This window comes from Solanum lycopersicum, chromosome 1, assembly GCF_036512215.1.
Source record: "Solanum lycopersicum chromosome 1, SLM_r2.1".
NCBI classification, from domain to species: domain Eukaryota; kingdom Viridiplantae; phylum Streptophyta; class Magnoliopsida; order Solanales; family Solanaceae; genus Solanum; species Solanum lycopersicum.
In genome coordinates, this window is record NC_090800.1 from 92,065,739 (window position 1) to 92,080,360 (window position 14,622).

Sequence of the window (14,622 nt, forward strand, 5' to 3'; positions counted from 1 at the left end):
TTATGGATTATATTGTATTTTGCTATTAGAATATGGATCTTCAATTCATAGACCTCCAAACTTTTCATATAAAGAAAGAATGAATAAAATATGAAAAATAATTATATTTTCTTTTCGAAAAAAGTAAAATCAATTATGGTAATGCTTAAATTTTTCTTTGAGGGAAAATTAGAAGCTCAAATATAGTAAGAAAATCAGGACAAAATCCTAATAAGTATCAATGATTATGATATTAATACAATATATATTTAATATCAGTTAAACAAAAATTATCAACCTTATGAAATGAGATATATGCTTTAATTTTTTTTACAGTAAAAAATTTTAGGGTCTATTTGGATTGACTTAAAAAAATAGTTTTTACGTGCCTGTTTGGATTGACTTATTTTAAATATTTTTAAGTCAAAATAACTTTAAAGCAGTTTTGAAATGTTTGGATAAATTTTAAAAACAAATACTTATTTTAAAGTCAAAATAACAAAAATTAGCCAAAAGTCTTATGTTAGGGGCTGTTTGGATTAAAAGCCAAAAGCCAGATTTCTAACTTATGACTTATTTTTATTATTTTTACTTTAATAACGTAATATAATTTCACTTTAAAAATTAAACAAATTAACATTTTGAGAAACAAGAGTGGATAAACAGAGTATTATATTTTAGAGTAATTAAAATTTAATTTAATTATGTAATATAGATATATGTATATATAGCTATCTATATATAGCTTATAAACATTAGGACAACAAACTCATCTTCTCTCTCATTTCCAAAGAAGCTCAAAACCCATCATGGCCTCTTCCAACAATGGAGGAACCAATGAGGTGTAATCTCATTTAACTTTTTGAATCTCTTGGAATTACAAGGGAATTGATCTAATAAATAATGCATTTTTCCCCTTTTATTTTAGAAATTGTTACACCCCACATATACCAAATCACAAAAATAATAGCAACTGTTATTTTTTATTTTCAGATTTTGGTGGAGGAGACTGGAAGCGTTAGAACATTCATATTAAATAGGCCAAAGATGTTGAATGCACTTTCTTCCCAAATGGTATGTCAAATTATATTTTTTTATGTCTTTGTTGTTCTATTATAAAAATTAGTTAATTTATTGCGTTTAGCGCCGTCAATAAAAATAAATATAATGTAACAAATAAAATAATGCCTTTATTTTCATAAACATCATATATTGCTAAAAGCATGAACAAAAGAAGTTGAAAGTTGAATTACAATTTTACCCCTTTTATAAATTAAATTGTTATAAAATATTTAAATATTTGATTGTATAAATTTAATTAAAAGGTAAATGACTTTTAGACTTCTAAAGATTGATTTCTAATTAAATGTCCAATTAATATTTATCATCTATAATATATATGTATATAATAATTATAATCTTTTTTTTAAAAAAAAAAGTCTTTACTAAATTGCTATATTTTTCCTCTTTCTTATAACTTTTTCTTTAACCCCTCTCATGAATAATATAATTTATGTGGATAAAGTATTATCCTTTATGATAAATAACGAATTTAATAATATAAAGGGTGCAAATATGCAAAATGGAGACACACGTTGATAATGTCCTCTCGATTATTATTAAAGAATGACTCTATCTTCACAAATTTAAATTCATTAACGCTTAATTACGTGATAAGACCTTTAGTTGTTCTTTCTACATGGTTTGCTAATTTTAACTTCTTTTTTCATATTCTTCATTTATTTATTATTATTTGTTAATTACTTATTCAACTTTATACTCTTAATATTCATAACTCTCATCTTTTCATATTCATAACCTTCAAATATTTAAATTAAAACTTTAATATATCTTTTGATATTCCTTCTATTCTATCTATATAAATTCAACTTTTTTAATCACATGAAATCCCTACCAAGATTATTAGGCTATCATTTTCATTCTATAGTTAAAGTAGATGAAGAAACCTCTTGAATTTTGATAGGATATGAAAGGAGTCGATAAGAACTCAGAGAGTTATGTACTAATTTATACTTATTTTTTCATCTATACATACATCAGTATTATAAGAACAATGTTTACATTAGATCTTTCTTAAATCTGTTTCTTTTTGTTGTCTTTTTTTTTATCACCATCAGATTCTTAATTTAGTTTTTTTATGAATATTTTATTGCGTAAGTCTTTATTCTTATTTTGTAATTGTTACATTATATTATTCATTAATTTACATATATATTTCCATAAAATTTTTATCGTTTAACATATCTATAAAAATTCACATAGAATACACGTGCGAAGCACGTCCTCTAAAACTAGTTAATATGATAAATAGAACAAATTATTTCCTATATTGGTTAATGGCCTATATGGATTTTTTTCATATGTAATAAAATATTTATATTTTTTTTATTTTAGAAAAACAATACTCTTTCGTAATTTGACAAATCTAATTAAACAGATCACAAGATATAAAAATATTTTAAATACTTTAAGATGTTTTTTATTCACCGTACTAGTTAAAGGATGTACTAACATGCAACTTTGTTATATAATCTTTATTAAACTGGTCTAATGATGTTCTGCTTTTCGGTTTCGCCTATAAACCATATTTTTATAATTACAAAAAAAAAAGGTATCTAATGAAATTGAATCACTGGAACTTGAAAAGCAAGCATGAATCTGTTGTTTGCTCATGATAATGATAGCTAGAACACTAATTTGATATTCGATTCTTGTTTAGTATTCTCATTCAATTATAATGAACAGGTTATTCTTATTATATTTACTTGATGAACATGTGAGCTTTGTACTCATACAATCCCCGTTTCACAGGATATTTGAATAAATATCTGGTTTCTTAATGAAATTGAAATTGAAATTGATTTAACATATGATGACATGATATAAGTCATAGCTGTTTGTTTGTCCAGATACATCGGCTTACAGAACTTTTCTATGCCAGTGAAGAAGATCCCAATGTGAAGATGATAATATTAAAGGTATTTTCGGGATCTTCTGTGATAATCAAGTTTCCTGTCATAGCTTAACATGAGGGTAACTTGGTGACCTGATGATGGATTTTGCCCACAAAAATATTTAGAGACTACATGCAGGCAGAGTTGCATTGATTTTGAGTTGATATCTCACTGGTTCTGATCAATCTAGTGTTTGGCTTTAAACTCGGCATATATTAGGCTTATGTTTCTTGACACTCGGAACAGTCCACAATATAAAAAAAAAACTGTTTACCAAAATGATTTTGTTGAAATTAAATCAAGAATCTGTTAGAAATTGTATTAAATAGTTATTATTGCCTTAATATCATGTATCTTATTTTTTCACCACTATAGCTAGAGTTTTTTCCCATTGCGAATCAATGGAAATTTTTGTTATAGAGCATGATTTTCTCATCGAACCAACTCACTGGGAAAATGCATGGTGAAAATAGATTCTTGCTGAAATATTGGAAAGCTTCCTAATTTTTCCATATGAAAAATCTACTGTTTTTTCTTTTCCACCGATTAATCAAATATCTTGTGGTAATAACCACCGAGCATTTTTATTTGGGGAACTTCAATGGGAGAATAGTGATTTTTTAGTAGTGTATGCAGTTTTATGTTTTATGGTTTTAGTCACAAGCCCTGGTTGTGTGCTTCAAAGTTCTATCAATTCACCTGTATATAGTGCTTTTCTTGTCACTACTTTTCTTGTATCAATATTTTCCAGGGACAAGGAAGGGCTTTTTGTGTTGGTGGTGATCTTTCACTTATTCTACCGAGTCTTCGTAAGTATTTGCTAAATTGGTAGTATCTTGTCAAATACGATTGATAGGTGGCAACTCCCATCTTGTTTCACAGTTTCTTGAGAGATTAGTTTTTTAGCAATCAATATATAGTAACAGTTAATGTCCACTCATGGGTGTGATCTAGTGGTCAATGAAATGAGAGGAGAATAACGAGGTCTGCGGTTCAAGTTCAAAGGGGAGGCAAAAATTAGTAGGCCTTTTCTTTCCAGGTATCCCAAAATCAAGAAAACTTCAAAATATCACCACAAATGACCCCTTAAACTTTAGTCTAGTGCTAAGCGCACAAAACATGTCGTGTGGGTTAGGCACATGTCACAGATTCAAACCTTTGCTGCAGACCCATTATCCACAGAGTTTTGAACCTTGTCTCACTAACTCTTGATGACTTCTCAAACATATTTATTTACTCATGCTTATCAGGTAACTGGAAAATCGGTGCTAATTTTTTCCTAAAGCAGTACACCTTGAACTATGTGATGGCAACGTATAGCAAAACCCAGGTTAAATTAAATTGATGTCTAATTTTGGTTCTGTGATATAACTTTCGTTGAGATTATCCTTTATCTTGTTTGGACTACCCATTGAAGGTTTCCATCCTTAATGGAATTGTCATGGGAGGCGGAGCTGGTGCTTCTATACATGGTAGATTTCGAGTTGCAACAGAAAAGTCGGTATTGCCTCTACTCGAGTAGTAGATTAATCTCGTTATCTTGTTTACCCTTTTGTATTTGATCTTTGCCACATTCTTTGTGGTTTGCTTCAGATTTGTCTATTTATATCTTCTCTTTTAGGGATTAAGCCAATATACGGATGTTCATGTGGAATAGCTGTAGCAAAATAGCTCTTGAAATTCTTGCAGTTTGGAATTGAAGGATATATCCAGCAGAACTTTTCGTACTATGTCTCAGAGCCTTCAATAATTTATTAATTTTTATTTATCTTCATACAAAGAGGCTCTGGCATAACTAGAGCAAAGTTAGAGGAAAACCGTACAAACTGTAAATCTTCATGAGTTCTAGTTTGTACCTTGGATTTGCCTTGAGGGTTTATTTTTTCTTAGAAAGTAATATGTAGCTTATTCATACTGGTTGCTTTGTGTAATTGGATGCCAGAAACTTCATGTCCAATGTAATATTTGTGTATGTTTCTCTGTAGGTATTTGCTATGCCTGAAACAGTTTTGGGACACTTTCCTGATGTAGGCGCCTCTTACTTTTTATCAAGACTTCCAGGATTCTTCGGTAATTTCACTACCACATTATATTGTTCATAATTATAAAGAAAATTACTGCTAGTACTGTAATACACTCAAGTTTCATTGTGGAGTTCTCTGCTACTTTTCATTGTTTGAAATTCAAGTCACTACCTGGTTCCTCGAGCTCCACTAGTTGAGGATATCTCAAGACAAATGTTAGCTCAGATACTTTGCATTTATTGTGCTTCTTCATCCACGATATCTTTACAATAAAAATTAATCTAAAGAGCTAAAAGCAGAAGATAGGTCTTTTGCTCCTGTAGAAGTTGTTCAAAAGCTTGCTGTACGTGCCCCATTTAAAAGCAGCAGCAATTATGTTCGAGAGATAGGCCTTATATTCTGAGTTTCTGGACATTATTATCTACTTTTCACCATTTGCCATTCATTGATCTTGTTTCCTCATCAACAAACTAAGGTCAATCCTTTTCACATAGAAGTGTCTATAAAATTTTCTCCCTACAGATACTGAACCTTAGTTTTCACAGTTATGCTGAATTTTGAAGTTTTAGTTATTATAGAAATCAGCCTTGGTTTTAAACTTCTCATGGTGATCCCTGAATTTCTTTAAATCATTACAAATGTAAAATATCCTTTGAAGACATGCATAGAATCTTCTCTACAAGGATATTTGAAAATTGGGGTTTTTAATAAAATCACTGACGTGTTTTAATGAATTATACCCGATTTTATTTAGAAATATGATTCTTTCCCTGAATTCATTTATTCTGATTATGTTGCTATTATTTTGGAAGATCATTTCTACGCTGTCAATGATGCCCAAGGAATTTGTACATACAAATATTAGCTAATTTTGATACTCTTTGGCAGGGGAATATGCTGGTCTTACTGGTTCTAGGTTGGATGGAGCTGAAATGCTTGCTTGTGGTCTTGCAACCCACTTTGTATCATCGGATGTATACTCTCCATCCTTAATTTTCAGCTTGTTCTTCCCATTTACAATTGCTTCTATAGGAAATCAAGTAGGTTTCTGTTACTATTATGTGTAAACTGGTGAGTATGTTATCACAAAAGGCAACACTGATATGCCCTTTGTACCAATAAATATGAAGTCAAAGTACTTGGAAAAATATTCCCTGCAGTTCCAAGCTAAGCATGCTTGTTGGAATTCGGATTTTGTCAGCCATGCTTGAAATGGTGTTCTTAGATGGATTTTTGGAGATCTTCTTTTAGCCACTAGTAGATATTTGAGCTATATTTGCATTTGGGGGTGTAGAAGGCCTTTGTGTATTGTATTGGCATATCTAAAATGTGGTTCATTGCTCTCGATATACATCAGATTGCGTAATATTTATTTATCTGATCTAATTTCAATCCTTTATCTCTTCCTTCTGTTCACAGAAATTGCCACTTTTAGAACAAGCACTAGTTCAAGTCAATTCGAGTGATCCAGATGCTATATCTGCTATCATAAGTTGCTTCTCCCACACACCAAACTTGAAAGAAGAAAGTCCTTATCACAAGTGAGTTCATTTAGTATCTCTATTATGATGTGCTTTTTCCTGCTAATTTATTGGAAGCTTACCTTCTAAACACAGTCCCAGAGCCTAGAGGTGATTGTTTGAACTTATTAAAGAACATTATATTGATGGCATATCACAAAAGTCATTGTCTATGCCCTTTATTTTTGTTTTGCTCACATATTATTTTATCTTCCTGTTGTTTTAGGACTACTTTCCTCTACTTTATATCACCAGTAGAAGCTTAAGACGAGGGATAGCATTCCAAAGTTCCCATGTCTCTAGGAAAAATATTGTTCAATTAGAATAAATCTTTAGTCTTTGGATTTTCATTACCTCTTTCTCAACTGTGCACCAGTTTTACTTTCTGCAATTTTATGCATGTAGGATGAAGATTATTAATCACTGTTTCTCTCGAAGGACAATTGAAGAAATCATATCTACTCTTGTAAGTTTGGGAGATGGATGGTCGTTTGATCCTCTTTTTTGCTGTGGTGAAATTACTTTGTAAAGTTCTAATAATATTAGTTACTAAAATACTGTGTAAGAACTATGCATGAATTTTTTTATAGGAAAGTGAGGCTTTGGACAAGAAAGATGAATGGATCTCTTCAACTATTCAATCGCTGAAGAAAGCATCCCCTACAAGCCTTAAAATTTCCTTGAGATCAGTAAGTCAATCAATACCTTGTGATACCATTACTTTGTCACCTAAACTTCTGTACCATTCTTTCTTCAGGTTGATCAGAAATTGGTCATGTAGGATGAAATACGGAAAAAGATACTTAGCTTGGTTTGATATAGGGAGGTTAATACATATAATTAACCGTGATGTGTATTGTTTTAATGTGGTTCTTTTATGCTATCATTCATCCATTAAGGATAGTAGGTATTATTTTCAGCATAATCCTAGGAACTGTAAGTATTTATGTGTCCTGCTGTTGAATTTTTGTGCCTAATGGAAAGAGTTGATAGATGAATACCAAAATCATATTTCTTATTCATATTATCATATATCCATACAGATTTTGCAATCTTATGAGATGGTACCATAATAACGGCATTGGTAAGCCACAATATATGTCCACTCTTTTCCTGGCTAAACCTTTTCATATTCACCTCTGTTGGCTTTGTCGCTGTCCCTGAGGAACTAAAAACCTTTAAATTATGACCGAAAAGTTCCTTTCTTAGACCAAGCTGACTTGGCTAACTTATCTAAAATGGTGACCCTTGGGGCTCATTTTTTTTTGTAACCGTTACCTCAGAAAGATAATTTGGATTTCACTGTCGGATTAAGATTATGTATTTTGAATTTTTAAAATTTGATACTATACTAGTATTGCTGGTGACACAAGTTCTTCAAATAAAAATATGATGAAGTCTTGCTCACAACCACATCTTGAATCTCTTTCTGCACGGTCCTATTGCCTTGATTTGGCCACAACATTTTTGGAGAGTTCTAGTGTATCTGCAGATTGGTCATTTGTTTCCTTTTTCTGTTCCAGATAAGAGAAGGGAGGCTTCAAAGTGTTGGTAGTTGCCTTGTCCGTGAGTATCGGATGGCTTGTCATGTGTTCAGGGGAGAATTTAGCAAGGATCTTTTTGAGGTAGAACATGCCATCTTTCAGCCACCCATTTTACTGCATTACAAGACTGACACTTTTACTGCAGGGTCACAGAGCCATATTGATCGACAGGGATAGAAATCCTAAGGTGCGTTCTGTTCATTTGATCATGGATAATCCTGAATTTACATATCAAGAGCTTCTTTCATTCTTGTGCTCATATTTTCAGTGGGAGCCCTCCAAACTGGAGCTAATTAGAGATGATGATGTTGATCGTTACTTCTCCAAGGTAGATGATGAAGATTGGGAAGACCTAAAGCTGCCTCCAAGATCAAATTTGCCTCAATATGCAATTGCCAAGCTTTAAAATTGACTTCTTAAGATCATGCAATACTCTGAAGCATGTGGCCCTCTGTTCTCTAGATCATAATGAAGGTGTCAATGACTATTAAAACAGTATTAATATCATTACGACGTGGTTCACCAAATAAATTAGTATCGTAAAATTAGTACATGATACTTGCCATTGAATAGAGATGTCAAACCTCAAGCACAAGGATAGATTGTGCAGTACTAAATAATACTTTTGCTCTAATTTTTTTCTCTTTCATCTATAATGTTGTGTGTTGCTCCAAAGTCCACTAGTACTACATACTTCTTTTTCTTACCAAATGGCCTCAATAAATTCTTGTCCATCTACATCATATTTTTCATTCATATTGTTCTGATTCTTCAGTATCAACATCTGTGTATCCTCTTCCCATTTATGAGATTTATTCAAATTGAAACTAAAATTCAGTAATTTCAGGAAATAGAGGCTGTTTATTGATGGAGCCAAACACTGAAATTACAATGAAAGAAATTAACAATCAAAAGAAAATGATTGAAATATCAAATTAACTAGCAAGGTTTTAGAATTCCCATGAAAAAACTAAGATGGCCATATATAAAATGCATCACATATATGTTAATTGACTGAAGCTCTGTTCTCAGCCTTACAAATGACCCCTTATTCTTCATCATCAACAGCTCTAATTAGGTATACTTGTTGGCAATGCCCAGAAGAATGGTAAAAAGTTGTTGGGGCTTAGACATCATGGGCATGTGGTCAGAGCCATCGATCTCTTCCACTTCATCAGGTGGATTCTTTTCAATCAACAACTGTTGGAAGTCTTTTTTCAGACTTTTATTTTCAGCAGTTACAATGAACACTCGTCTAACTGATCCATACCTTTCCCTTGAAAGAACTATCTCCTTAGTAACATCTTCCACGCGGTATAAATAAAATGGCCTTACTAGTGTAGTGGCCAACGCCAAATCCTAACGCCAAGATTTAAGGGAAAACCCCGATTTAGATCAGTTCCAATAATTGCAAGTTGATCTTGTGATTTAAGTTATGTTAATGACTTAAGTCATTGATGGTCTCTGAAAGTTGTCTGCATATTTTACTTAGACACCTTAACTGAGATTAGTACCAATTGAACACTTTAACCTATTCAAAAATTATTCCTATTAGGCATTTTTTGATTTCAACAATGTGTGATACACTTGGCTGACATGGCAAAAACGGCTAATAGAAAAATAACATGTGACAATGGTCTCCAAAATTATAAAAATATGTTGGGAGAAGAGTCTGATATACCCCTTAACTTTCTCATTTAGAGCTGATATACCCCTTGTTATGAAAGTGGTTCATATATACCCCTATTTGTAAACAAATGGCTCACATATACCCTTTTCCTCTAACGGAAATGAAAAAAAATAATTTTACTCTAAATTTTTATTATTTTTTTCTAAAAAATATAATCATCGTCAAACAAATTTTTTTGACTTTTTTTTTGTTTCAATGACTAATTTATAATTATTATTTTGATAATCAAATTTATTTATGTTTCACTAATATTCTTGTAAAACTTGTTGTAGATAACCAAATTTTTTCTTCGAATACGAAATTAAATTACAATATACAGTAAAAAAAATAGTTTAATTTTTTTACTTTAAACTAAGGAATGAAAGAAAAAACAAAATAAGAATAAGAAACTCAAATAATTATAATAAAAGAAGTCAAAAAATAATTTATGTATGAAAAATATTAAAATATACGTTGAACTTTGATAGAAGAATCATATATATCCCTAAATAATTTTAAAAAAAAATTAGAAGTAATAAATATAAATTTAAAATTAATTTTTTAACTTCCGTTAAATGAAGGGTATATGTGAGTCATTTTATAACGGCAGGGGTATATGTGAGCCGTTTGTATAACGGTAAGGGCATATATGAGCCACTTTTATAACGAGGGATGTATAAGCTCTAAATGACAAAGTTGAGGGGTATATTAGACATTTTTCCCAAATATGTTTAAAATAATTTCAAACACATTTTATATATTTATTTTTTTTTAAAAAATGTCAATCTATTGTACTGTTACCTACCCCTTCCCAACCCCCTTCAAACTTCATCTTCTTCCCAAAATAATTTTTTTTGTCAAATCACAAAACCTAATTTCTTTTCAAATAACTTGAAGATTAACTTTTCTAAAAAGATATATATTTTCATACTAAGAGTGAAGAAGAAAGAAAATCTACATCGATGACAAAAAAAAAAAAACTAATAGCTTAAAAATTAATTCATTCAAATTTTCAAATATTATTTTTGATAAATTTAATGAGTTTATATTTGTATTTCAGTAAAAATACTTGTTCGAAAATTGTGATAAACAAATATCAATCTATATACGTAAAAATTATTCATCTTTTTTATTTTTCTTCATATTTGTTTCATTATTTTTATGAGATTCGAAATAAATCATAGAAAAGAAAATTTTTCTTTCAAATCTGAATTGTATGATTTCTGAATTGTATGATTTCTTCATAGTTGATTTTCATTTATCTTCAGGAAGAAATAATACTTTTTTTATATAAAAAAATAAAGAAAAACAATGTTAGAGCTAAATGAACAAAGTTTTGCAAACTAAACTCTGAAGAAGATGAGTGGTACGGGTGTGGAGCTTTTTTCTTTTTTGAAAAAAGTGTAAATGAATGAAGAAAAAATGTTTTTAAGTTAATTATAGTGCAAGTGTCAATAAAAAAAATGAAAGAAAAAAAAACAATTGTTTTGAATCTTTCACGTGTTGTGCTTCAGGTAAGTGAAAAACACAATTTTTTTTATATCAACGTTTTGTGTTTAATAGATACATGTTTTAAACAATTTAGGTGTTCAAATAGGTACAACTCCTAGTTAAGATGTTCAAGTGAATTATATGAACAACTTTAAGAGGTTATCAATTACTTAAGCCTAATATTAATCGAATAGATTGGTAATTTTGGATAAACTATTCTAGACAAAAGAAGTCACATTAATTTGGGCCATTCTGATAATGACAGAAGTCAATTTCAATGACAGTATTATAATTTGCTTACCTTAATTGAGCTCAGATGGTAAACACTAGCAGCCAAGAACTTGGGACCTAGAATAAGAGTGGTTGGAGGATTCGTAGGTCCATTGTCATATGTAACGCGATTATCAAGTTGAGGTATTATTGCATTGAGTGCCTATAATAAAGTATATTTAGTTTCAAATATGAAAGATTTTAAATAAAAATGAACAGATTTAAAGTTGGGAATATGAAAAATGAGTACCTCAGTGTAGACATTGGATGCGTTGATACTTGGACCAGGCATTAGACCACTGAGAAATACAGCAACTGAAATCTTTTCTGGGAATGTTTCCATGGCTTTAGAAATGGCGAGTCCACCAAGGCTATGGCCTACAACAACTACTTTTTCATCAGCAGGAAGTGAAGTCATGAACTCCATTAGCGGACTCAAGTAATCAGAAAAATGTGGGATTTCGAGTGCCTGTTTGGGGTTGATCCCTGAAGCACCCAAGTCAAGAGCTGTGACATTATGCCCTGAAGATGTCATCAATGACACAATCTTGTACCAGCACCAGGCTCCATGACATGCTGAATGAACAAGCACAAAATGCTTCTTAGCTTTAGGCTCTAAGACAATAGCATTTGCATGTTCCATATCTTTTTTTCCTTTCTTTTAAAAGTATGAGCACATAATATGGAATATTACAAAGGTAGCTTTATAATTCAAGGAGTTTGGTTTCTGCTTACTTACTTCCTTGCACAAGCAAACCCCACGTTGGCTATTATTTGAGGACTGAGGCATTGGCTATTTATATTCATAGGGGGGTCCGGCCGTCCTGGTTCATGCTCCCCATTCTAGATTCTTTAAATCTTTCAAATTGTGGATATTCCTAATTTTTTCCATTACTGTAAAAATTTTATGACCAAATCTGGCCCTTAGTTAAAAAAATATATTTAGTGATGGAGTTACAGTTTTTTATGCTTTAAGTTAATCGTTTGTTTGCAAATTTAGTGTTTATTTGGAATGAACTTTCAAAATTTGGTATTTCCTGTAACAAACTTTTATTTACCATTAGTGTTCTTCTCATTGTTCCCAATCAAAATAAAATTGTACTCTTCTAAAAGATTTACTTGGATTACTCAGTTGGTATGATAATTACGTCCTCCTTCCCATTGATGTGATTTTAATTACTGTTTGCTCTTGAACCAAATCGAGTAGTTACAGGACATAAAGGTTGTTTATTGATGTCAATTCCAAATACCGAAATTACAATGAAAGGAAATAACAACTGTAATATCAAATTAACTAGCTCTGTAGAACTTATATGGAAGAATTAAGATAGTCATATAAATGCATCATATATGTGAACTGACTGAAGTTTTATTCTCACACTTACTCTTCTTAATCAACAGCTCGATCTTAGGTATACTTGTTAGCAATGCTCACAAGAGTAGTAAAAAGTTGTTGCGGCTTAGACCTCATGATCATTGTGTCAGAGCCTTGGATCTATTTCACTTCATCTGGTGGATTCTTTTCAATCATCAAATGTTGAAATTCCTTCTTCAAAAGTTTATCTTCAACCGCAACAATGAACGCTCGCCAAACTGATCCATACCTTTTGCTTGTAATAACTATCTCCTTAGAAACATCTTCCAGACTGTAGAAGTTTATTGGCCTTACTAGTGTGGAGGCCAACGCCAAATCCTAACACCAACAAGGAAAAAACCCCGATTATATATTAAACCATGCAGCTCTAAGTTATTGTCGCCATTAAGTACCTGAATACTAGATCAGTAACTTTTTGGCGAAAGGAGTCACTTTAGGGCCATTCTCATGACCAGAATAACGAAACTTATTGGCTATATACTACATTTGAATTATGCTTTGCTTACCTGAGTTGGGCTCCGCTGGTAAACATCAGTTTCCATGTACTTTGGACCTAGGATGTAGGTGGTTGGAGGATTTGTAGGCCCATTATCGTATATAATACGATTATCAGGTTGAGATATTGACTTGAATAACTGTAACAAAGTATTTTTAGTTTCAAACATGTAAAAGCTAGCTGCATAAACATAACAGATCATCTCATTGCTAATTATGGGAAATATGGAACATTGCTACCTCAGTGTAGATTGTGGCAACATTGATATTTGGACCAGGCATATGAGCAGTGACGAATACAGCAACCGAAATCTTTTCTGGAAAGGTTTCCATGGCTTTAGAAATGGCGAGTCCACCAAAGCTATGGCCTACAAGAACTACTTTTTTATCAGCAGGAAGTGAAGCCATAAATTCCATTAGCGGACTCAAATAATCAGAAAAATTTGGGATTTCAAGAGCCTGTTTGGGGTTGATCCCTGAAGCGCCCAAGTCCAAAGCTGTGACATTATGCCCAGAAGATCTCATCAATGCCACACTCTTGTACCAGGTCCAGGCTCCGTGGCCTGCAGTATGCACTAGTACAAAGTGCTTCTTAGATTTAGGCCCTGACAAGGTTGATTTAGCATAAGGCAACAAAAGTATTAGAACTACTAGACTTGTTTGAAACTTGCTTTTCTCCATATATTTTTTTCCTTCTTCTGAAAAATGAGCACATAATTTGAAACATTACATGGCAGCTTTTTAGTTGGAGGAGTTTGGTTTCTTCACTTACACGTAGAAGCAACCTAAAGTTGGCTATTATTTGAGGAAGTGGGCAAGCAATGTAGTAGAAGCTGGTGCAAGTCTGGTCACTATTAGTAGTCATGCTTGGACCAGTAGATCAGTTCACTAATCGGTTTCATACTTTATGATTTCGTGCATAATAAACAGTAATGGTGATAAATAAAAAGTAAAAAGGAACTTGACTTACCTTGTCCTACAGTTGTTCTAATCACGAGTCTCCGTTCAATTTAAATGATTTAATTGTTGAGAAAAGTAAGAGCTTTAAGAGAAAAGGGTCCAGGGAGGGAGTCATGAGAATGGCTATAATTTTAATGTTTTGGCTCACATGAACTCCTTACATTCTGAATAACTTATCATATATTTGCCATCTACTACTATGACCATTTCCTGCAATATTTATTCATATAGTTCTAATTCTTCAGCATCAATGTCTATTTCCTCTTCCAGTCGATGAGATTTAACAGAGTTGAACTAAAATTCAGTAATTTCATGAAATA

The 14,622-nt window shown here is 31.7% G+C and overlaps 2 protein-coding genes and 1 pseudogene across 2 annotated transcripts; 1 reads left to right on the forward strand and 2 right to left on the reverse strand.

The window, feature by feature from the left end:
• Positions 1 to 737: 737 nt before the first annotated feature.
• LOC101252928 (3-hydroxyisobutyryl-CoA hydrolase 1-like) lies at positions 738 to 8,717 on the forward strand. Its single transcript, XM_010316973.4, has 14 exons — positions 738 to 821; positions 973 to 1,053; positions 2,910 to 2,978; positions 3,706 to 3,763; positions 4,205 to 4,284; positions 4,372 to 4,455; positions 4,940 to 5,024; positions 5,867 to 5,952; positions 6,398 to 6,519; positions 6,904 to 6,964; positions 7,089 to 7,187; positions 8,022 to 8,123; positions 8,188 to 8,229; positions 8,311 to 8,717. The coding sequence occupies exons 1-14, from the start codon at positions 789 to 791 to the stop codon at positions 8,446 to 8,448; spliced, it is 1,140 nt and encodes a 379-aa protein (XP_010315275.1). The 5' UTR covers positions 738 to 788; the 3' UTR covers positions 8,449 to 8,717.
• A 399-nt stretch (positions 8,718 to 9,116) lies between these two features.
• MKS1b (methylketone synthase Ib) lies at positions 9,117 to 12,115 on the reverse strand. The gene is made up of 3 exons (NM_001346417.1): positions 11,723 to 12,115; positions 11,504 to 11,635; positions 9,117 to 9,401 (listed from the first exon to the last, which is right to left on the reverse strand). The coding sequence occupies exons 1-3, from the start codon at positions 12,113 to 12,115 to the stop codon at positions 9,117 to 9,119; spliced, it is 810 nt and encodes a 269-aa protein (NP_001333346.1).
• Positions 12,881 to 14,023, reverse strand: MKS1c (methylketone synthase Ic; annotated as a pseudogene).